General features: G+C 38.4%; 1 protein-coding gene across 4 annotated transcripts in view; it reads left to right on the plus strand.

Moving 5' to 3' along the window:
- The window catches only part of PIK3C2A (phosphatidylinositol-4-phosphate 3-kinase catalytic subunit type 2 alpha), a 114,813-nt gene that overhangs the window by 22,695 nt on the left and 66,260 nt on the right, over positions 1-25,858 (plus strand). For all 4 annotated transcript variants that reach the window (XM_055318097.1, XM_055318098.1, XM_055318096.1 and 1 more), the window contains exon 2: positions 1,965-3,090. In XM_055318097.1, coding sequence (XP_055174072.1) covers positions 2,020-3,090 — 1,071 coding nt within the window. In that variant the 5' untranslated portion in view covers positions 1,965-2,019. The remainder of the gene's footprint in view (positions 1-1,964; positions 3,091-25,858) is intronic.

A 25,858-nucleotide genomic window follows, 5' to 3' on the forward strand; every position in this document is an offset into this window, starting at 1 on the left:
AGGCAGAGACATAGGAGGAGGGAGAAGCAGGCTCCACGCCAGGAGCCTGATGCAGGACTCAATCCTGGGACTCCAGGATCGCGCCCTGGGCCAAAGGCAGGCGCCAAACCGCTGAGCCACCCAGGGATCCCCTGAAAGGATTTATTTCAAAGTGAAAACCACATACCTACCAATTAGATTAGATTGTTTTATTAATATTTTCTTGTACTTTATCATGTTTTATCCATCTATCCCTCTATCAAATAATCAACTTATATTATTTTTTAATGCATTTCAGAGTAAATTGCAGACATCAGTACTTTCTTTTAGGTACTTTGTATATATTTAGTAATAGTCAATATTTGCTTATAGTTTTTTTTCTTGATGAAATGTTTACATACAATGAAGTATACATATTTTAAGTGTACATTGTGTCTGGTTTTGCAGTCTACCACAGAAAGGAAAAATTTGGAAAAGCTTTTCATTGAAATGCCTCAGGAGTTCAGCTGTAGTTGTATAAAAGATTTGCAGAGGATGTCTTCCTTAAATATCTCTTCATGTCCTCATCACTAATAATTTTTTTCATTTAGTATTACCTCAACACTTAGGATTTTCATTTGTATTACATTAATTTGAATTCACATTGGGGTTTCCCTACCTCCTGTCATTAAATTTTTTATTTCACATATACTGTAGAAGCTCTCTTGATTTCTAGGTGTTCAAAATAGGTGAATCTCAAATCAGTTTAGGTTAATAATAGATGTCATTTATTTAATGCTTATGCTCAAGGCTAGTGTAAGCACTTTTTAGTTGCATTGTTCCACCTAATCCTTGTAATTTAGGAGATAGAGACTTTTTCAATTTAAAAGATAGGAAACTAAGGCACGTGGAAAAGTTTTCACTTGCCCAAGCTCTTACAGCTTCATAAATCAAGCTGATGTGACTCCAGAACCCAAAATTAATCCCTGTGTCATATTGATTAGAAGCAAGAAATGTGCCTTGTTACACAGTAGCTAACTAATCCTTTAATTGGTCATCTCGCTTCATAGGGTAATTTTGATCTGAATTGTGTTTATCTTAAGATTATAAATTTTTATCAACTGATCAGTGAGAAAGTTTAATAAACTATTTCTTCTAGTTTATAAATATTTTAGCAATTTAAAAAGGAGAAATTTTAGTATTAGTTCTGTTTTCTTAAACTCTGTGCCTAATATGAGCTTCGAACTCATAACCCCAAGATCAAGAGTCAGCTCCACCAACTGAGCCAGTCAGGTACCCCTGACTGGGGGTAGTTAACTAATGATTTAAGTACAAATAATCCAATAGAAGCATGATCAAAACTATATGACAAATTAAGCTGTAGTTTAACTTTTAAGTGGAGTATTGCAGCTTCTTATAGCTTTAACATTCTTATTATTCTAATCTGTTACATTGTACATAAATAGTTGTAGACTATAATAAACCCTTAATCAGTTTTTCATATGATGTTTTGTTAATAGTTTCTTGGTTTTATTAATTAGATATTGAGTACTTTTATTGCTAAATTGGTTTAGGAGTAATTTAACAAATAGCAAAAGACTGAAACCATTTTGACTTGCATTTACATAATGGTAAACCCTGTTCAAACTTTTGAAAATATGTGACTGGCCCTTAAGTTGTTCTCTGCCAGGAATCCTGCCAAAAGTGCCATTGATTAACAGCGGTCATTGTTATATCTATGATGAAAGGTTCTTGAGTTCATTTACAGTGCTAGCTTTCCTCTTAGGGAGTGAAGTAAAGTCATGTATGTCTAAACATATCTCTTAACCCAGCAGTGTGTAAGATTTTTAAAAATAAGCTTCACCCAGATTTCCCCCAACTGTTTATTTGGTTGTTTATTTGTAAGTGGCTTTAAATCCTAAATCATATTAGGTGTGTTACAAACAAAATAAATGTATTTGAGTTTTAAAAATCTAATTGAGTGTTATGTTTATTTTTATGTGTAGGTCTTGCTATTTTGGAAGCTACAAGATTAGGGAAGGTTTGGTCTTGTAAGTGGACATGGCTCAGATATCCAGCAATAATGGATTTAAGCAGTGTTCATCACATCTGGAACCAACAAGAACAAAAGAAGTAGACAAAGAAGAAGCATTACAGATGGAAGCAGAGGCTTTAGCAAAACTACAAAAGGATAGACGAGTGACTGATAATCAGAGAGGCTTTGAGTTATCAAGCAACACCAGACAAAAAGCACAGGTTTATAACAAACAGGATTATGATCTCATGGTGTTTCCTGAATCTGATACCCAAAAAAGAACAGTAGATATTGATGTAGAAAAGCTCACCCAAGCTGAACTTGAGAAACTATTGCTGGATGACAGTTTCGAGACTAGGAAAACACCTGTCTTGCCAGTTACTCCTGTTCTGAGCCCTTCATTTTCAGCACAGGTCTATCTTAGACCTACTATTCAGAGAGGACAGTGGCCACCTGGATTACCTGGGCCTTCCACTTATACTTTACCTTCTATTTATCAGTCAACTTACAGCAGTAAACAGACTGCATTCCAAAATGGCTTCAATCCAAGAATGCCTGCTTTTCCATCCACAGAACCTATATATTTAAGTTTTCCTGGACAGTCTCCATATTTTTCATATCCTTTGACACCTGCCACACCCTTTCTTCCACAAGGAAGCTTACCTATCTATCGTCCAGTAGTCAGTCCTGACATGGCAAAGCTGTTTGACAAAATAGCTAGTACATCAGAATTTTTAAAAAATGGAAAAGCGAGGACTGATTTGGAGATCACAAATTCAAAAGCAACAGTCAGCAATGTACAGGTATCTCCAAAGTCTGAAGATATAAGTAAATTTGACTGGTTAGACTTGGATCCCCTAAGTAAACCTAAAGTGGACAATGTGGAGGTATTAAACCACGAAGAAGAGAAAAATATTCCAGGTTTACTAGCAGAAGATCCTTGGGATGCTGTTCTTCTTGAAGAACGATCACCAGCAAGTTGTCATCTTGAAAGAAAGGTGAATGGAAAATCTCCTTCTGGGGCAACGGTAACAAGAAGCCAGTCTTTAAATATTCGAACAACGCAGTTTACAAAAGCCCAGGGCCAAATATCTCAGGTATAGTCTTTTCTTACCAAATTCTTAATCCTATAATGAAGAATATATGTTTGAATACATAATTTATTAGGTAAAACAACTAGTTTTCATTTTGAATCTTGTTTTCTTTATTCTTAAATGTGCTGTGAATCTTAGATTGTATGGTAGGGCATTAAATGTTTAGGTTAAATGAACAATTAGCTGCTGTTCATATTTTTTTTCTAGGATTATAAATCTGAAAAACTTCTAAGCAAGGATATGCCTGGAGCTGATAGGCATTTAAATAATTTTTTTAAGATAATTTTTATGTGTTTCTCCATGTCTTCTTATTGTATATGGTCCTACTTTCTCTTCATTAGCTCTTTAATTTTTCAGAGTAAACAAGGAATTTTATTTTTTAATTAACTCCATTATGGAAATTTCCCCATATATTGTTTTCTTGTTTTTAACCATGAATGAATGGAAGAAAGGGAAACCCCATAAAAAGCCATTAAAGGACTCTCTTTTTAAGACTGGCTGGGAGAGGATGTCTTTCCTTAGAAGAGAGGCAATAGGATTTAGACTTTTCCTTTCCAACTACAGTATATCAATGCAGATTTCCATTTTGCTTTTGTAATAACTGTGGATCTTGGGAATGTTTAAGCCTCATTCTCCCCTAAATGTGAATTATAGCATTCAGTACTTAGCCACTCTTTAGGCACTGGGAATCAACTAGCCTTTAGGGAAAAGAAGCGAATTTTGTCTGATTTTGGATGGGTGTGTCTTGAATTGTGACTTTGAAAAGCCATTTTGGAGAAGGAAGCAGGTAGTAAGAAGGTTTAGAAAAAAAGATGAGGATTTTTTTGCATGATATCAGAAAAGTGGAAAATCTTAATAGTGTCTTATGTGCATTTTGACTATAGCTTACACTAAGAATGTGTTATTTTAAACTTTTCAATATTTAAAAATTTAGTCACATAATCTCTTAATACTTTCAATTTAAAAGTCACAAGTTAAGTATACATTTTAAATTGGAATCCTAAATGTCAAATTATTTTCTCTTAATATCTCTGTCAAAAAAAAATCTCTGTCATCTTGTTGTGGTTTTTGTTTTTTTACAAAATAACAATCATTTCCTAAAGTATTTAAAAGGAGAAGGGGAAACTTTAAGCCATGAGTCCTCAAAATACCCCCAAAAAACAAAAAATAAAACCAGGGGTGAGGGAATATACCTAGAAGAGGAATTGCTGGTAATTTTATGGTTAGCTTTTTGAGGCACTACCAAACTGCTTTCCATAGTGGCTGCACCATTTTACATCCCACCAGCAATGTATAAGAGTCCCAGCTTTTCTACATCCTTGCCAGCACATGTTACTTACTTTCCATTTTTTATAGCCATCCTGATGGGTATGAAGCAGTATTATTGTGGTTTTGATTTACATATTTCCTGATGACTAATGATGTTGAGTATCTTTTCAGGTGCTTAATTGGCCATTTGTGTGTCTTTTTTGGAGAAATGTCTATTTAAGTCATTTGCTCGTTCTAAAAATTGGATTGTACATAGCAATTTTATTCATAATAGACCCAAAGTGGAAACAATCCAATGCATATAGTGGAATATTACCTACAAAAAACAGTGAAGTCCTAATATATGTTATAACATGGATAAACCTTAAAAACATAAATGAAAGAAGCCAGATACAAAAGACCATGTGTTGTATGAGTCATTTTATATCATATGTCCAGAAAAGGCAAATCCATAGACAAAGAAAGCAGATCAGTATTTTCCAGGGGTGGGAGAAGGTGAGAATAGGGATGATTGCTTAACAGGTACAGGTTTTTTTGGGGGGCGGGTGTAATGAAAATGTTCTAGAATTAGACCATTTCAGTGTTCTTACCATAGTGGTGATGACTACACAACATTGCGAATATACTGAAATCCAGTGAATTATAAAATTTTTAAATGGTTAAAACAGCGATGCCTGGGTGGCTCAGCGGTTGAGCACCTGCTTTCTGCCCAGGGTGTGATCCTGGAGTCCCCAGATCCACTCCCATTGGGCTCCCCACAGGGAGCCTGCTTCTCCCTCTGTCTCTGCCTCTCTCTGTCTCTCATGAATAAATAAAATCTTAAAAAAAAAAAAAGTTAAAACAGCAAGTTTTATGTTCTGTGAATTGTACCTCAATTTAAAAAAAATTAAAGGCACTAGTCCACCTAATCCTCCCATCCAGTGCAGGTCAGGTCACTGCTGGATTCATATTTGGGTCAGTGTTCCAGTGGAGCAATCCTTCCCCAACTGTGGGTCTCCTCTTTATGGGTGAAGCGTGACAGCATAAAGGCATGGTGCCTGACACCATGTAGTCTGGTTTAGGAATATCAGCTATTTTCAGGAGTTGTCTGGGAAGAGTAGCTGCCTAAAATTTGGAGATTTCAATAACTTGGAAAGTTGCAGTCTCTGCAATCAGAGAAAAGGAAGTCCTGGTCCTGTAGGGAGCTAAGTGTAGGCCCAGTCCTCCCATTGCCCTGGTTGTTCATGCAACTCAGAATGAGCATCCGGGTCACTTTCAAATAATCCTGTTCCTTGCATCACCTCTTTGTATGTATGTATTCACATCTATCTCTACAATATATGCATTGTGACTACAATACATAGATTATCTTGAATTTAATAAAATATTTATAAATGACTGGTTATTTCATTATCTGTGTCTCAAATTCTAACTTTCTCAGGATTGGAAAGTCATTTATCTATTCAGGGAGACATTCCAGGTAAGCTGAGTTTACCATTCTAGGTGAATTGTGGTTATCATCTTAAATTAAGGTTTCTGGATCACAGGAATTCTTTACTGTCCAGTGATCCAAGATCAGAACTCAGAATCCAAGAGCTACATTCTTTATGTGTAGATGTTCACTCTACACTTTTTAAATTTTTATTTATTATTTATTTATAATATAAGGATTTTATTTTTTAAAAAGATTTATTTATTTATTCATGAGATAAATGAATGAATGAGAGAGAGAGAGAGAGAGAATGAGGCAGAGACCTAGGCAGAGGGAGAAGCACGCTCTACACAGGGATCCTGATGGTGGGACTTGATCCTGGGACTCCGGGATCATGCCCTGAGCCAAAGGCAGACACTAAACCACTGAGCCACCCAGGTGTCCCTACACTTTTGTTTGTTTGTTTGTTAATAGCTGCAGAGACCATAGAGAGTTCCTAAGAATCCTATGGGGACAGAGAGCAATTTTTAAAAACCTGTTTTACAATTGAAGAAATGTAAAGACATTGAGGGATTACTAATTTTTTCATGAAATAATGGTATTGTAGTCAAATGAGCTCTGATATTTTAGAGCTGTATATTGAATAATTTGCAAATGAAATGTAATAAATTCCTTTATAGTTTTAATAGAATAAGAAATTAGGAATAGGGTGCTTATAGATGCAACAGGATTGGCTATATGTAGATAATTATTGAAGCTGGTGATGGATATGTGTTTATTCTCTCTTTTGTATGTCAGAAAATTTCCATAATACATTAGAGATGAAGAAGAAGGCCATAGAACTATTTGTAAGAAGAAAGAAAAGCTGCTTTTCTGACCCATGTAACTCTAAAATCACATCCCCACCCTTTATTGATAGAACATGCTATTTTGGAAGTAATAAGGTCCCTGTTACAAGAGATAGTCAAACATGAGTGAGTTAGTCAGCTTCCTAAATTTGTATGTCACAGTGCCCTGCAGAGGGGTTTAGGCTTACTTATTCCTGATTTTGTGTTAGTGGGTGAGAGGAGGAGGTGAGATTTTGGAATTTGAGGGGGAAGATAATGATTTTTTCAAAAAGTTCCTTCCCTAAGTGATTCTGTTGCAGCTAACCTATTCCTTTGGACTGGCATGTGGAGCCTGTTGATTAGGTAACTTTAGTTTCTTCATGCCTCAGGAGCCTATGAAATTGGGAAGATGACAAATAGCAAAACATAAAAAACAAAGTACCCTGGAAATGGTTTCTTTGCAACTTAAATTGTTAATGCTTTTGCTACAAAATCTTGCTTCCTTTCTCTTTTTCCCTCTTCAGTCTAGACTGTTCTCTTATAATTCAACTCCTGTTTTCTTTACCCTTTCCTTTGGTGGGGACAGGGCTATGATACCCATGTACCTTTCATTGTCTCCCTGGATACATCTTTTCCTCCTTATTTTTAATATTTGTCATAGTACCATCTTGATATTTTCCACATTTGGGGTGCTTTCAGAAAATATCTTGCAGGAATAATGAGGATAGGTAGTTTCCTAAAGATAGAAGTTTCCCTCGTAAGATCTGGGAAATCTGATCACATGCAAGTTGCAGTGAAGTGCTAGTTGCTCAGACTCTAGGAATGACTAGGCTTCTAGGCATCAGTTTTATTTTTTTAATTTTTTTTTTAAATTTTTATTTACTTAGGATAGTCACAGAGAGAGAGAGAGAGAGGCAGAGACACAGGCAGAGGGAGAAGCAGGCTCCATGCACCGGGAGCCCGACATGGGATTCGATCCCGGGTCTCCAGGATCGCGCCCTGGGCCAAAGGCAGGCGCCAAACCGTTGCGCCACCCAGGAATCCCTAGGCATCAGTTTTAGATGTTAGATTTTGCTTTTTAAGTATGGCGGGGGTGGGGGGCACCTGGGCGGCTCAGTCAGTTGAGCGTCTTACCCTTGATCTAAGCTCAGGTCTTGATCTCAGGGTCCTGAGTTTGAGCCCTGCATTGAGTTCCATGCTGGGTTTGGAGCTAAAAGAAAAAGGGGCAGCCCTGGTAGCTCAGCAGTTTAGTGCCACCTTCAGCCCAGGGCGTGATCCTGGAGACCTGGGATTGAGTCCCACGGCAGGCTCCCTGCATGGAGCCTGCTTCTCCCTCTGCCTGTGTCTCTGCCCCCCCTCTCTCTCTCTCTCCTCTCTCTCTCTCTCTCTCTCTGTCTCTGTCTCTCATGAATAAATAAATAAAATCTTAAAAAAAAGTTTAAATATGGGGGGGGACAAGGATTAAAGAGTAAGCAAATTGTTTATGAGAAACATGAGTATGCAAAGCTAGGTAAGCAAGAATAACATGACTGGGTCAGCTGATTGGACAGATCGGAGCTTGATTACATCAACAGCTGTACTAAATGGCACAATTTCTGAATTGAGGTGGCTTAGGCTACCTGCCCAGTCTTAAAAGAGTCCAACTGCAGCCTGGCTGAGGAATGCAGTGGTTAATCATTCCATTATACTCTGCTCTATTAAAATCCCATCTAATAATTTTGTCTGAGCATCACATTTTTTTTAAAGGTTTTATTTATTCTTTTGAGGCAGAGATACAGAGAGAGCGAGCCCGGGAACATGAGCAGGGGGAGAGACAGAGGGATAGGGAGAAGCAGACTCTTCGCTGAGCTGGGAGTGTACATGGGGGCTCAATCCCAGGACCCAGAGATCATGACCTTAGCTGACGGCAGACACTTAACTATCTGAGCCACCCAGGTGCGTCTGAGCACCACATTCTAAGAGGGGTCACTGGCAAACTAGTGTGTGTCTTGATGAGATGACTACATAGTTTTCAGGATCTAGAAGCTATGTCATTTAAGAAACTGTTGAAAAGATTAGAAATGTTTTGCCTGAAGAGAATTGTTTTTAAGAGACTATTATTGGAGATAAGTCCCTCCCTGGATCTGAGTTTCTTTATGAAACAAAGATGGTTATGTTGTGGGATCATTGAGTTTAACAGTCAAGAAAGAATTCCTGATGTTTCACAGTGCAACTTTAATTTATTAACTTTATTTAATTAGCACGGGGACAGGACCCACAGGCAAAAAGAGCTTAACTTCTTGTTAATTAAACCGCTGGTTATATGCTTAATGTTCCAGGGGGAGGAGATGTGCAGGGGTATTAGATCATGAATGCCTTTAAATTTCTCATAAAACTACTTTGCAAGATTTCTCTGGTGCTTATCATTCAGTTTGATATTAATTATAGGTGAGATTTATAGGCAGTCATGAGACTTTTAAGAATGTAGCAATTAGCACATATTTGATCCTTATCGAATTTATGCAGACTCCTAGCCTTCTGGGCTAAAGGTGAACATTTTTTGCTTTTATTCATCGTCATTTTCTCTTTACCAATTTTTGGTCTTTAAATCTTTAAGATTGTTGAAGGGCAAAGGGCATATCTTCTGTAACTTCTTCACACTGACGGGGGCATAGAGATATCCTTACCTGTGGACTGAAACTGGTAACTATGTGTTGGTACAAGTAACTGTTATGGAAGGCCATTGCTGAACATTGAGGTGAATTTGTTTCCAGTAGTAAGGACCATCTGTCTACTTGGTGAAGGAGTCAGGAACTGCTTGTGTGTGTCTTGAAGATAGGAGTGAACAAAGCAAGAGACAACACATTAGGATTATTAGAATAAAAATAAGACCAATGAGAAGACCCTTTAGGGACACCTGGGTGGCTCAATTGGTTAAGTGTCTGACTCTTGATTTCAGCTCAGGTCATGTTTTTGGGGGTCCTGAGAGCGGACTCCACATTGAACTCTGCAGTCAACACAGAGACTACTTGTCCCTCACCCTCCTACCTGCTCTCACTCTCTCTCAAATAAGGAAAATCTTTAAAAAAAAAAAAAAAAAGGAGACAACGACACTTTAGCACAGACCACAGTCCACCTCCTGACCAGGAATGTAACCAATCATTAAGTGAAGTATAGAGTCTTTAAGAGCACAATTTGATTATTCATATCAGTAAGTAATCCTGTTATATTTTTGTTATGATTTGGAGTGTAGACACAGCATTTTGCCTTAACAATGGTACATGTTCCTTCTTGTGCTGCTAAGACAACTGATGCTGTTCTGTTTTGTAGGGCTGCTTTAACATTCTTGTCATTTCAGTGTTTAATGATATAATATTTTGAGAGTCACTTAAGGCCTTAATTGTGTATTTATCAAGGGCCTCCATGTGCCATATAACATTTTTTTGCCCTACTGATGGAAGAAAAATCGAGTCAGATGGTAATATCCATGGAACATGGATCTTGTCCGTGGTTGTTTTAAATATGGAAGACTAGCTGGACTTGTGATAGTCTTAGCGCTACAGTTGTGCATCTAGGCATAATCTATAGTACATCTTTCTCTCCAGCCTGGTGGAAGCCATGACCATAAATTGGGCCCACCTAACCATTGTGTTCCATTAGGTGCTAGCCATCTGATATCAGGTCACCTTGTCTAGTCAAAAAACCAATTGATTGCCTATAACATAATGGTATGGTCACAGGCTTCTGGGGGAAATCATTCTTTTAAGTTTTATTTATTTAAGTAATCTCTACACTCAGTGTGGGGCTTGAATTCACAACTCTGAGATCAAGAGTTGCATGCTCTTGCAACTGAGCCAGCCAGGTGCCCTGAAACATTCTTTTTAGTAATAGAAATATCCCTATATGTGCTGGTATTGGGGTGATGTTATCTTATCAGCTATGTATTGATGTAAATAATGCCAATCTGTACCTTGTAATGGAGAAAACTAGCAAGGGAGGCCTGAAGTGCTTGATGTGGGTAGTAAGCCACAAAGCCAGCAGAAACATTGGTTTTGTAGCTCAGTGTAATGTACTCATAAAAAAAAAATGATATCAAAGGTGCCTTGGGTGACTTAGTTAAGTGTCTGCCTTTGGCTCAGGCCATGACATCAGGGTCCTGGGATCAAGCCCAGCGTTGGGCTCCCTGCAGGAAGCCCCAGCCTTGACCCCCTCTAGCTTGTGCTCTCTCTCTTAAATAAATAAGATCTTAAAAAATATAATAAAAAAATATAAAGTTACCATTTAGGTATGGTGAGTAGATGGCAAGTAAAAGTGAAAAAAAAAAGGGCCTTCATTTTTTCCTATCTCATTGTTTGAAGAGAAATTTGAGATCTTCTGTTGGTTCATTGGAATATGAGGGCATGTTGTACAGTTTGTTGTCATCCTGTGTTAAAGGGGGTGTAGGTTTAATTCTAGAAATATGAGTCTGAGTGGCCTTCTAATTTTTACCACATTGCTTAATATAACCCTGTAAGGTCCTTTCTATTTAGGAATTAGTTCTCCAGAGTTGTTTGCTTTCCAGTCTTCTAAATAGGCTAGTTTTCCAGGGTTTACTTGCAAAGAATTTTGAGTTTCATTAGGATCTGGTTTTGGCAGTGGAGTTACGGATTAATCCATAAAACTCATTGAGAGTTTAATGGATTAATCCAGCTTCTGATGAAAAGTGTAATACTTTGGGATACCTAGGTGGTTCAGTGGTTGAGTGTCTGTCTCTCTTTGGCTCGGGTCATGATTCCTGGGTCTGGGGATCAAGTCCCACATCAGGCTCCCTGTGGGAAGCCTGCTTCTTCCTCTGCCTGTGTCTCTACCTCTCTCTCTCTGCCTCATGAATAAATAAAATCTTTAAATAAAAGAAAAGGAAGAGAAAGAAAAGAAAGAAAAGTAGAACACTTTATTATAACACTTTATTATAATCTGGGTCCAAGGATAAGTCCATGGTAAGGAAAAGTCTATCATATATTAATGCAAAAGGGCTTAACCCCAATTTTCCCATGGGATAGTTCTTATTCTTAAAAGACCTGTTGGTAAAAGAGTTAATCCAGTTTTCTTGCCATTCTATGCTCATATTAATGAAGTGTCTTTTTATTTTTTTTCTTTTTTTTTTCTTTTTTTTTAATTTTTATTTATTTATGATAGTCACACAGAGAGAGAGAGAGAGAGAGGCAGAGACACAGGCAGAGGGAGAAGCAGGCTCCATGCACCAGGAGCCCGATGTGGGATTCGATCCCGGGTCTCCAGGATCGCACCCTGGGCCAAAGGCAGGCGCCAAACCGCTGCGCCACCCAGGGATCCCAATGAAGTGTCTTTTTAAATTATAGTTAGCCTTTTCAATTTTGTCTGATGATTAAAGATGCTAGGCGGTATGTAAAACATATTTAATTTTAAGGGCTTGGGCTGATTTCTCTTAAAAACAGTCTTTGTTACTTCAGTAGCCTTTCTGCCTTACATGGGAAGGCTTCCGATCATCCAGTAACAGCATCTATATAGACTAATAACTATTTATATCCCTTACAAGGTGGCACTTGTGTGAAATCAGTTTGCCAACCTTCCCTGGGATATATATGCTCCATGTCTTTGGACAGGTGTTAAAGGGTATCGATGGCTATAGTGCACCTTTGGGTTAACTTGGGCACATACTGCACAAGATTTGTATGCCTTTTGTAAGATGTCTCTTAATCCTATTCCCATCAAGCAAGGGTTAGGTGAAATTCCATAGAGCTTCTTTTCCCTTATGAATAGCCTGGTGCAGGCCTGTTGCCAATTTCCATTGTTTTCCTTGATGAAGATTTTTCCTTTATCATTCTTTTTTTTTTTTTTTTGAAGATTTTATTTATTTATTCATGAGAGACACACAGAGAGAGGGAGGCAGAGAGATACAGGAAGAGGGAGGAGAAACAGGCTCCCTGCAAGGAGCCCGATGTGGGACTTGATCCCAGGACCCCAGGATCACTTTGACCCGAGTCAAAGGCAGACACTCAACCACTGAGCCACCCAAGCACCCCTCCTTTATCATTCTTATCCCATCCCTTGGCAGTTTTAGTTTATCCTTCTTCAAATGCTCCATTCTCTTCTATAGTATAAGTGCTAACAACAGTGCTTAAGGGATTAGAGACTGATAATAGGACTCATAACTAGTTTAGTTTGAGCTGCCAGTTTGACTGATTGGCTAAATTATTTCCTTTAGATTCTAAATTTTTTTCCCTTTTGCTGTCCTCTAAATTGTACTACAGCAACTTCTTTAGGATGAACTGCCTTTTATGGAGTCCATATTTCATAGGGCAATTATGACTAGTTAATAATCCCCTCTCCTTCCAGCATGGCCTATTTTGAATCTGTATATATAGTGACTCTTAGGCCTTTAGCAACCTGAAGAACTCCAGTGAGAGCTATCAATTCTGCCTTTTGAGCTAAGTTTTTTTTTTTTTTTAAGATTTTATTTATTTATTGAGAGAGAGTGCATGAGACAGAGAGCACGAGCAAGGGGGAGGGGAGAGGTAGAGGGAGAAGCAGACTCCCTGTTGAGCAGAGAGCCCAATGTGGGACTTGATCCCAGGATCCTGGGGTTATGACCTGAGCTGAAGGTAGAGGCTTAACTGACTAAGCCACCCAGGAGTCTTTGAGCTAAAGTATTGATTGGTAATAGCCTCAATAGTTTGTGTTAAACTAACAATTCCATTTCCAGCCTTTTTTTGTCTTTGTTCTATAAAACTACTGTATGTAAACCAACTATCACGAGCATTACTACAGCTTGTTGTTTTAGATCTGGATGCCTGGAATAGATTTGTTCTATTTATTACTGTCATTCAGACATAATAGTAGCATGGTCTGGTCCATGCATGAGGGATGCTGGATTTAGGGTTTGACACATTTTGAGAACAATATCAGGAGAGTCTAAAAGTCTAAAAGCTTGGGGATCCCTGGGTGGCTCAGTGGTTTGGCACCTGTCTTTACCCTAGGGCGTGATCCTGGAGTCCCGGAATTGTTGGACCCCCTGCATGGAGCCTGCTTCTCCCTCTGCCTGTGTCTCTGCCCCCCCCCTTCTGTGTCTCTCATGAATAAATAAATAAAATCTTTTAAAAAATAAAAGTATAGCTTGATATTTACTTAGTCATCCCCCTGTCATCCATTGATGTCCTTTAGTTTCCAAAACTGCTTGAACCTGATGAGTGTCACAGTCAGTGGCTTTCCCATTGAAAGGTTAAATGCTTCTTCTGCTAGTAGTGCACTAGCTGCTACTGCTCATAGAGGCATGCTGGCCATCCTTGGGCTACACTGTCAATGGCTTGGAAAAATATCTTACAGGTTTCAATTAATGCCCTAGTTTTTCTGTTAGTACTCATAAGGCTTGGGTCTGTTTTTCAGCAAGGAACAGTTTTTTTCTAAGTTTCATAGAGCTAGAGCCAGGCAGAAGACAGTTTGTTTCAGTTGTTGAAAGGCCCCCTGTTTTCTTTATCTTATTTTGAAGTCTTTTTATCTGTCCTTCCAGTGGCCTCATATAGAGGTTTGGCTAAGATTCCAAACCCTGGAATCCATAGGTGTCAAAATCTAGCCATTCCTTAAAAGATTCAGAGTTCATTTTTTTGTGGCAGGAGGTCCCAATTCTATTAAAGTTCTTTTTCTCTTGTCAGGGAATGATGTCTAATCGTTAATTCATATCCTAGTATTGCACCTTCTGTTTAGAAAGTTGAGCCTTTTTGTTTGTGGGACTTGTAGCCCAATGCTGGGCTTGAACTCACAATGCTGAGATCAAGAGTCAGACACTCAACTGACTGAAGTACCCAGGTGCCCTGAAATTTGAGCCTTTTTAGATGATCTTTGTTATCTTCTCTCTCCAAGAAAGTGAAGTACAACAGTAGAATTATACTCTGAGGCCTCTTTTGTGGGACTACCAATCACATATTGTACTATTGTTCCCTGAGGCAACGTAAGGTCTCTAAGTTCTACCCAGTATATTGCCAAACAAATGGGAACTATCTCAATCCCTGTGGTAGGACTGTCCACGTAAACTGGCATGATAGGACTGTTCACATAAGCTGGCGTACTTGATGTTCTCCTCATGAAGTCCATTCAAAGGTAAGTAGAGCCTAGGCCTCTTCACCTACGGGAATACAAAAGAAGGCATCCTTTAAACCAAGCACTGTAAACCGTTCTGTATTGCCTAGAATTTGAGTTGGTACAGTATAAGGATCTGGTACTATAGGGTAAATGGGGACAATAGCTTCATTTATTAGCCTAAGATCTTGTACCATTCTGTACACTCCATTAGGCTTCTTCTTTTTTTAAGGTTTTATTTTTAAGTAATCTCTTTACCCAACATGGGGCTCATACTTTAAAACTCCAAGACCAAGAGTCTCACACTCCACTGTCTGAACCAGCCAGATACTCTTCTCCATTAGGCTTGTTAACAGGCAAAATGGGAGTGCTATAAGGGGATGGGCAAGGTTATTTATTTATTTATTTATTTATTTGTTTGTTTATTTATGAGCGACACACACATACACACACATGGGCGGTGGGGGGCAGAGACACAGGCAGAGGGAGAAGCATGCTCCCTGCAGGGAGCCTGACGTGGGACTCGATCCCAGATCTCCAGGATCACGCCCTGAGCTAAAGGCAGACGCTTAATAAACTGAGCCATCCAGGCACCCCAAGAGGATATTGGTTTTTGTGTGAAATAATAACAAGATCCCTTAGAGCTATTTTGATGGGATAGGCTCATATTACCTTCTCTGGGATAGAAGAGTTCCAACTTGTGGTTCTACTTATTATTCCCAAATGTTCGGGGATAGATTTCTAGTTTTTCTCAACCCTTAGAGAGGAAACCATCCTCTTGTCTGGCTTCCCAACTTAAACATGAGGTCCCTTTCCAGTAGGGGAGTGGAACAGGAAGGGAGAACCAGAAAACAATGGGTAATTAGTTGGTTTCTATATTTACAGGGTAAAGGAAAAGATAATTTAGGATCTCCTTCTGTTCCAATAATTTTATGTTTAGAAAGACAGGTTGGACAGGAGTGCTAAACAAAGACAGAGTTCATGGTTGTACTAATAAGAAAATAAATGAACTTTCCTCCCACATCTAGGGTAACTTAGGCTTGGCCATCTTGACATTCAGAAGAGCTGGACCAGCCTGAGGGTCTGTCATGCAACAACTACCGTCTCTTCAAGTTGTTGCTCCACTGGGTTGAAGGTTGAGTGCCTAGGGCCATTTTTGCCAACTTGAGATGAATGTCTGGTGCTGGCTGCCCCATAAAATTCGTTTTTAAGATAGCCATCCCTCCGATGTGGTTGGGTCTAAATTGTATATTTATAAGTTGTTTCTATTAAACACCCATGAAATAAGGCTGGGTTTTTCTCATTTGCCTGAGTTACTTCCTTAATTTTTCCAAAATTGACAGATTTTGAAAATCTTCTTTTCATTGCCTCCAATAAACACATGACCGACAATATGGTCTCATCTTTCTCTGTCAGGTCTGTCCTATTGGTGGTTCCAGTGAGGCGTGGCATTAAGAATAGCGTCTCCTACCAATGATTTCTATCCCTAGTTGCCAACTCATCTGCAAATTCTTGTGCCCTAGGCCAAATTTGAGCCTTTTCTTCTGGAGTACAACAGTATATTAGAATAATACAGGTATCTTGCCCGGTTAAGTCACACATTAGAGACACCTGGTGAAATCCATCTACAAACTTGGATGGATCCTCTGAGTATCATCCTAGTTGCTTTATTTGAGCCAGATCTGACATGGAAAATGGGACAGGGACTTTAATTGTGCCCATTTCCCCATTTGCTACTTCCTGAAGTGGATATAAACCCGCTCTAGTCTAAATGTTTGGTATGATAGGTATGATGTTCCATTTTTAGTATGTCCTTCGAGATCAAGAGCAGAAGGCTCCAAAAGTTCATATGGATAGGGTGTTACTAAGGGACCTGGGCTCCCTTGTGCTCTTATTTTGATTTTTTTCTTCTTCTGATTGATTTGTCTGACTCAGCTGGTTTCTTCGATTGGAGTTGTCTATTTAAACAATCATAGGTTGTTTAAACACCTGTGGGTTGGTGGGCGGGGTGGGGTTAGGGGGTGGGTGGGTAGTGTGCCTGGAATCTTACCAGACATATGCTACAGGTTTCTCTTAGATTGATATCCTGACTCAGTGCCATAAAAAACTGGATGTAAGGCTCTTTGGTCCATTTTCCATGATGCCTACAAAAAAGGTCTAATTGATAAATAGTATTGAAGATTAAGGGCCTGTTTATGGGCGATTTTTCATCATCCTCCAGAGAATATTATCCTCCAGAGAATATTGAGGCCAGGTATTATTTCAGAAGAAGATGAGGTGCTTCCTTAAATCCTTTTGTCCATATTGACTCCAGTGTGCTAGGAGACAGCCCAAAGGGGAATCCTTTGGGATTAAAAAAGTTGATCCCATAGTTAATTCCTATGAAATAAAGAAAGTACATTAACTAACTAGGAGTGCATTACCAAAATCTCCCTTGGCTTCCAAATTGCATCCCATCAGGAATATTGCCAAAGGTTCCTAGGGTTCAGAGTGGTAGGAAGTGTCCCTCATTCTCAACCACTCTTGACACCTTTGTGTCACTTGAGAAGGGTTGTCAGACCTCCCTTCTCTTCCCTGCTGCATCCTAGGGTACAGTAGGTGATGCTGAATGGACTGAAGTGCTACAGAGATTGGGGCTGCCTTTTTCTATTTTGAGGGAATTGATGTATTTGGCAACCAGTAATAATACCCTTTGTTAGTCTCTAGGTCTAGTATCAACAGATAGGATAGGGGTCCTGGCCTTTGTTAAGAAGGAGCAGCTATTTTGTATCGCAGTATGTGTCCTATATCTAACCTAGAAGCTTTCAATCTGAAGGCAGGACCAAGAACACCAAACAACCCACGAGGAAGGACAAATGTGTGATGTGAGAAAATGAAAGTATGGAACTCCTATTTAATCCAGGAAACTTTCTTGTGAACTTTATCCATGATCCATTCCCAAGGGAGTGGTCCCCATTGGATGGGTAACCAAACTGGGTAAAACCTCTGATTGATCCCTTTCTAGAAGAACAGTCAGACCTATCTTGGAGTTTATGCTTATTGGGAGATTACAGCAAGTTATTTATGAGGATTCTTTACATGGCAGTCTTGAGATGAGCAGCTGTTTCAATGGTATGACTCTCCCATGCCTAAGAAGAATATAAGTATTAAAAGAACAGATAAAACAGAGAGAGCCTGATTTTTGAGCCCAGTGGCAGCCAATATATTGGTGTCTAGCTGGGTGGCAGGAGTTTGTCCTTTCCCATTAGTGTAGCCACAGGCAAGAGATTCTCCCCTGAACACTTTGGCAAGACACGTTCTGAAGGCTCATACTCTTCAGGACATTTCTGAAAAAGAACAGGTAAGAAATAAAGACTGGAGGTGAAGACTTCCCAGGTCACACTCATGCTCTTGGATTTACTCTGTTGTCCTTGTACAGGCCACCAATATGTTGGAAGATCCTTGTACATAGCAAAGAATTCATGAGATGTTTCATGATGTAACTTAGTTTATTTAATTGGCGTGAGGACAGGACCCATGGGTAGGAAAAGCTGCACTTTTTGTTGTGTGAACCTGATGATTATATGCTTAGTGCTCAAGGGGGAGGGGATGTGCAGGGAGTATTAGAATCAGATGTGTGAATTTCTACTCATAAAACTACTTTGACAAGATTTCTCAAGTGCTTATCATTTGGTTTGATATTAGTTATGGGTGAGATTTATGGGCAGTCATGAGACCCTTTAAGAATGTAGCAACGAGTACATATTTGATCCTTATCGAAACTGTGCAGGCTGTATAGGTCAGCTTTCTGGGCTAAAGGTGAACATTTTTCTGCTTCCATCACTTATCAGACTGGATAATTTCTGGGATCACTTTTAGGAGTGATATTTAAAGTTTGGAAAGTTTCCATGTAAGAAGAAGTGAACTTTTTTTTGTTTTAAAGTTTCAAATTTTGGACATAGTTTCTCAAACCAATTCAGGGAGTAGAAAACTGAAAATCATGGTATTCTTGTAAAAAATAAAATAGTGATGTGTTGAATTTCACAACATACTAAGTATGTTACCTTTGTGCTACAGTAAGTACCATTTTGTGCTGGATTATAAGAGACAAGTGGTAGAAGGTGCTGATAGTTTTAAAGAAAGGTTTTATAGAGGGACACCTGGGTGGCTTAGTGGTTGAGCGCCTGCCTTCAGCTCAGGGCATTATCCTGGAGTACCAGTACTGCATTGGGCTCCCACACAGGGAGCCTGCTTCTCCCTCTGCCTATGTCTCTGCCTCTCTATCTCTGCATCTCTCATGAATAAAATCTTTAAAAAAAAAGAAAAAGAAAAAGAAAGAGAGGTTTTATAGAAAGGTTAAAATTAGGCAAAACCTGTTTATATTTTTCTTTTTTTTTTTTAAGATTTTATTTATTTATTATTGAGAGAGAGAGAGAGAGAGAGGCAGAGACACAGGCAGAGGGAGGAGCAGGCTCCCTGCATGGAGCCTGACATGGGACTGGATCCCGGGTCTCCAGGATCAGGCCCTGGGCTGAAGGCAGGTGCTAAACCACTGAGCCACCCAGGCTGCCCGCTGTTTATATTTTTCTTTTTTTCTTTTTTTTTTTAATTTTTATTTATTTATGAGAGAGAGAGAGATAGAGAGGCAGAGAGAGAGAGAGAGGCAGAGACACAGGCAGAGGGAGAAGCAGGCTCCATGCACTGGGAGCCCGACATGGGATTCGATCCCGGGTCTCCAGGATCGCGCCCTGGGCCAAAGGCAGGCGCTAAACCGCTGCGCCACCCAGGGATCCCTGTTTATATTTTTCAATGTGAATTGAGAAATTCAATTTAGTAACTTAATTTTAAAATATGTTCCAGAAAGCAGAACAGGAACCAAAGAGGAAGAAAATTCAAGGAGGCAGATATTATAGATTTAACTTAAATTGACAGTGGAACTTACAAATAGTTGTTTAATAATGATGATTCCTGTCAGGTTCTCAATTTAGTGCACTATTTTTTTTCTTTTTTTTTCTTTTTTTTTTTATTTATTTATGATAGTCACAGAGAGAGAGAGAGAGAGACAGGCAGAGACATAGGCAGAGGGAGAGGCAGGCTCCATGCACCGGGAGCCCGACGTGGGATTCGATCCCGGGTCTCCAGGATCGCGCCCTGGGCCAAAGGCAGGCGCTAAACCGCTGCGCCACCCAGGGATCCCAATTTAGTGCACTATTATTTGAAGTCTTTGATCAGAGGTTTGGTGTGCACTTGTTACGAGTAAGGATTTTTTGTTCAAAAGAAAGTTCTAAGCCTATTTATTAATACAAGATTTCATCATTTTATTTGTGTACATGAAGATAAAATTTGATTTGATTTAGGCCAAAAAGGGGCAGATAAACACAGCACTAATAATAGGCTTACTTTGGTACAAAATGGTCTGTGGTACAAATAGGCATGGAGCTTTTAATTTTTCATACAACATTCATCTTTATTTAAAAACTTTTCCCTGAGAGTCATATTTTTTGTTGGGAAATAAGATTGCAGTGCCTATTTATAATTACATGCTTAAGTATTCATTTCCTGTAGGAATTTTATGCTTTGTGGTAAAATCTCAAAAGAGTGTTTTTCTTCTCAGCAAACTTACTTCCTGTTTCCTAGTGTCTTTTGTTAATAATAATCTAAAAGCTTTAGTTCAAATTTTTGGAACCAATACCAGGAAAAGGCAGCATAGAACTTAAAACTCTCTTAATGGCAACTTAAGTTTAAATCAGACTTTTAATTAATAGCTATAAGTTGAGTTACTTTGAGCAGGTTGCATAGATTTTAGTAATGAATCAAATTATATTCATAGAGTTAGTTTTACAAAGTTCTGTGGGTAATCGTTCTTTCTAAAAGTTAGCTGTATTAACATTATATCCCCCATTGTCAGAATGTCTATCATTAATTTTAAATGAGGGAATTGGGTGGCTTTTTTTTTTTTTTTTTAAGATTTTATTTATTGAGGGGGAAGGGGCAGAAGAAGAGGAAAATCCCCAAAAGACTCCATGCTGAGCTTGGAGCATGTCTCGGGGCTTGAGATCATGACCTAACCCAAAATCAAGAATCTGATGCTCAACTGACTGAGCCATCCAGGCACCCCTAAACAAGAGGGAATCTTAAACAAAATGATTTTCATTGTCTAGCTAAACATAGTATACTATTTGAATAGTTTACTCAAGTCTCTTTGTAAAACTGTTTAAAAATCAAATAAGGAAGTGATTAACTTTGCTCCAAGTAGTAACTGATATATACGTGTGTGTGTGTCCGTGTGTGTATATGTATCTTAACATTTAAAGTACATTTATCAAAAACTTGGTGTTGTGTTCAGTCTAATTTCTGGGACAATATGGCATGAATCTTGCATTTGTGTAGGTGTAAAGCTGTCCCATATTCTTAAAGCTGCTTTACAACGTATGTACTGATAGAGTTTTGTGCATTATTTCACACTTTCATCACTTTCCTTAATCCACCCTTTCCACCTCCTCTGATAGAGGACTTTCCCACCTTTTTTTAATACTGAGATTAAGACCACTTTTTGTATGCACTTGTCCACCTCAGATTTGCTTCTTTCAGGTTTTGATGGAAGAGCTATTCCTTCCTTTTTCTGAAACTTAACTCTATCACCTCTTTTCTTGTTGCTATCTCCCCAGAGTATTTTCTACCATTATTTTTTTTTTTTTAAGATTTTGTTTATTTATTTGACAGAGAGAAAGAGAGCACAAGCAGTGGGAGGGAGCCAATAAAGGGAGAGGGAGAAGCAGACTCCCTACTGGGCGGGGAGCCCAATATCAGGCTCAATCCCACGGTCCTGGGACCATGATCTCTGAGCAAAGGCAGATGTTTAAGCGACTGAGCCCAGGTGCCCCCTACCATTACTCTTTAAAGAAGAATTTATAGTTACTACCTTTCCCAGTCTCTCATCATCCTCTCTTGTTTTCATCGTGTTGCAGAAACTCATTTCTGGTAATATGAATACTAATTGCCAATCTAATGACCATATTCACTGTCCAGCACTTTTGCTTCATTTGCAACAGATGACTACATCCTTTCCTTGAAACTTTTCTTCTCTTGCCCTTGTTAAGTCTACTTCCTAGTTTTCCTTCTATAATCTTTGACTCCTTTTCCTTTGTCTAGCTTATTAACATAGGTAGTTCTCCAAGGTTTTGCTCTAGTTGTCTTTAATATCTCTTACCTATACTGTCTGGTCGGTGCTTAATTTTATGGCTCCAAGATAGTTTGAAAGCTACTGATCTGTGCTCTTGGATTGTTGGGACTCCTTGATTCTCTGTGGTTGAGATGCTGTGATGGTTAATTTTATGTGTCCAATTGATTGGGCCATGGGGTGGCCAGACATTTGGTCAAACATTGATCTATGTTTGTCTATAAGAGTGTTTCTGGATGAGATTAATATTTGAATCAATAGACTGAGTAAAGGCAGATTGCCCACCCTAATATGGGTGGACCTCATCCAACCAGTTAAAGGCCTGAATAGAACAAAGCAGCTGACTCTACTGCTAATGAGGTGAAATTCCTCCAGCCTGACTGTGTTTGAGCTGGAACATAGGTTTTTTCCTGCCTTTGGACTCCAACTGAAACATCAGCTCTTCCTGGGTCTTGAGCCTGCTGGACTAAGATGGGAACTATACCATTGTCTGTGGGGTGTCCAGCTTGCCAACTGTAGATCTTGAGACCTGTCAGCCTCTGTAATCACAGAAACCAGTGTCTTTTTTTTTTTTTAAGATTTTTATTAATTTATTCATGAGAGACAGAGAGAGAGAGAGAGCGAGGCAGAGAGAGAGGCAGAGATGTAGGCAGAGGGAGAGACAGGCTCCCTGAAGGGAGCCTCATGTGTGACTTTATCCCCAGGACTCCAGGGATCACTCCTTGAGCCAAAGGCAGATTCTCAACCACTGAGCCACCCAGGCATCCCTACAGTAACCAATGTTTTATAGTAAATTGCTTTACATATGTATATATGGATATTCTCTCATTGATCTGGATGGATGCCTACAGCCGTTAGCAGAGAGAAATTTCCCAGTAGAAAATTGCAGGAATTAAATGATCCTCTAATCTATGCCTTTAGCTCCGGAATATAATACTTCTAGATGGTAACCAAACAACTATACGAATTTACAAACCTAACATATTTTACTAGAGAACTCCTTATCTTCCCACACACAGACCTTTTCTTTGTTCTATGTATTAGATAATAGCACTAACAATGTTTTCTTATATTTGAGAATGCAGTGTTTGGGTTACAGACTAATCATTCACAGACCTAATCCTTAAAGAACTTGGTTTAGAAAGGAGAGACAATGTGTGTGAATATAACGGCAGTACAAAATAAAAAGCCTTGAATGCTACATAAAAGTTTGTGCGAGACCCATGGAGAAAAGAGATGATTTGATGGCTAGGTTGTTTGAATGGAGTTTAGGGGAGGGATTAGGGACAAGAGTTGAGGGAATAGGTGTAAAATGTAAAAATAATTTTTGTTCCAGAAAGAATGGAGAAAAACAAAAAAAAATCTGATGTTGATGTAAGAGATAACAGGCTGGCAACTCAGCTGTTTTTTACTTTGTAATAGACAAAGTAAAAACAGAACATTTTGAATTAACTTTTCAGGTGTTGTTTTTATCTTGATGTATGACTAGAGAGTTAATTATAGTCTGTTTCTGTCACTGTCAGTTGAAATTTGTAACCTTCTTGAAAGACCTAATTCAAAAAAAAAAAAAAAAAAAAGAAAGACCTAATTCATGAAAGGCACTCTAAATAATACAGTTGTTTTGGTTTTTTTTTTTGGTTAAAAAAATTATAAATGCCACTAAGGAGATTTAAAATATGTTAATAAGTAAAACATGAAAAAGAATTAAAGGAGGAAAGATGATTATTGGGTCAAGCAAAATACAGATTTTCTATAGCATTGCTCCTGCAAAAGGTCATAATGTTCCTTTTTTTAATTGTGTTTCTTAAAGGTTTTTTAGGGAGAATTTTTTGAGAGGTAGAATGACAGAGTGATTAAGCATGTGATTCTGAAGCTAGGCTGCCTGGTTTGAAATCATAACTCTGATTATATTAGCTGTATGACCTTGTATTAGTTAATTAACTTTTTTGTGCCTCATTTTTAAATCTGTAAAATGGGGATTATAGTATTGCCCACCTACTAGAGCTTTGTGAGAAATAAATAAAACATACATACTTGTAAATTTTTTATAGAAAGACTTGACATGTAATAAATGCTCAGTAATTGCTAGATTTTTTTTTGTGGTAAAATACACATAACCAAATTTATCATCTTAACCATTTTTAAGTGTATAGTTCAGTGGTATTAAATACACTCACATTCTTGTACAACCATCCATCCCCAAAACTCTTTTCATCCTATAAAACGGAAACTAATTAAACAATAACTCTCTATTCTTCCTTTCCCATATTGAACCAATGGTTCAGTGCCTTCTGAACTGGATATAAAGTCCTACAAGGTTATAGCATTCAATAAATTTAGATTTTTATCTTCAAAGTGCTTTCACATTATGGCAAATATAAAATAGGATGTGATGATATGGTGTTTGGTTCAGACTAAGTACTTAGAAGTGGTAGGAAAGGAGAATTGTTTCATGTTGAATAATCATACAGGGCACTGTAGATGAAGTAGCATTTTGTTGGGCCTTAAAAAGATAATAGATTTTGACTTGGATTGTGAGGGCAGGTTAGGAGGAAGGCATTGAAGACTAAACCAGAAAGATTGAGAGGCAGGATAGTTCCATTTGTGTTTTATAGGAACAGGATATGATTCAAGTTAATTGGAACATAGAAATCATTTGGGAAGTTCTGGGAAATACGATTGAATTAGATTATGGCAAACTTGATCTATCAGACCAGAAGATTTATGGAAATTTCAAATCCCATTTTCAGGGTTGTATGGTTTATTTGCTACAATGCTTACTTGTCTCATACTAACTTATTGGTAAATATCGGCTTGATGTTAGTAAAGTGGGGAGGTGGCTTTAGTTCAAACCCAATCTTTCCAGCATGTTAACATTTGAAAACATAAGAACAAACTTTCTCATGATTAAGAGAAAGCTTTAGTAATATGAGAAAATATGAAGGGAAACATTGAAAACACCCTGTGTCTCTCATGAATAAATAAATAAAATATTTTTTTTTAAAAAGAAAAGTTCATAAAGGAGTTAGTTGCCCTAAATTTTCAGTAATTTTTCTGACAAGGTCTTTTTGTATGCCATGGTCATTGAACTCCATTACAATTCATGAAATGTATGTACAGTATTCTCATTCACTTAATTTTGGATTGAGGATATTCCAATTTTAACTAATTTCAATTAAATTTTTTTTTAAAGATTTTATTTATTCATTCATGAGAGACAGAGAGAGAGAGGGAGAGGGAGGGGCAGAGACACAGGCAGAGGGAGAAGCAGGTTCCATGCAGAGAGCCCCACGTGGGACTCCATCCCGGGTCTCCAAGATCACACCCTGGGCTGAAGGTGGCGCTAGTTTACACTGAGCCATCCGGGCTGCCCAATTTCAATTAATTTAATTTTTTTTAAAGATTTTTAAAAATATATATATATATATATTTTAGTTTTTATTTATTTATGATAGTCACACACACAGAGAGAGGGGGGGGCAGAGAAACAGGCAGAGGGAGAAGCAGGCTCCCTGCGGGGAGCTTGACCTGGGATTCAATCCCAGGACCCCAGAATCACACCCTGAGCCAAAGGCACACGCTTAACCGCTGAGTCACCCAGGTCTCCCCCAAATTAAATATTTTTTTTTGTAGTAAGTCAAAACACCTCCAAATGGTGCCTACATGGCTCAGTCCATTAAGCATTTATTTGACTCTTGGTTTTACCATGAGTCATGGTCTTGGGGTCATGAGACTGAGCCCTGGTTGGACTCTGTGCTCAGCATGGAGTCTGTTTAACATTCTTTTCCCTCCCTCTCCTCTGCTCCTCCCTCCCATGCATACTCTCTCTCTCTCTCAAATAAATAAGTAAATAAACAAATAAACAAACAAATAAATAAATAAATAAATAAATAAATAAAATCTTAAACACACACACTTCTAAATGGACTCGATTGTTTGGCTGTGCTTGGGTAGTGAATTTATCTCATTAAAATATTGCACACAAAGTTTGTTCACACATAAACTTAACTTTTGAAGGTCTGTCAGGATGTTTGC

This window comes from Nyctereutes procyonoides, unplaced genomic scaffold, assembly GCF_905146905.1.
Source record: "Nyctereutes procyonoides isolate TBG_1078 unplaced genomic scaffold, NYPRO_anot_genome, whole genome shotgun sequence".
Classification (NCBI taxonomy): domain Eukaryota; kingdom Metazoa; phylum Chordata; class Mammalia; order Carnivora; family Canidae; genus Nyctereutes; species Nyctereutes procyonoides.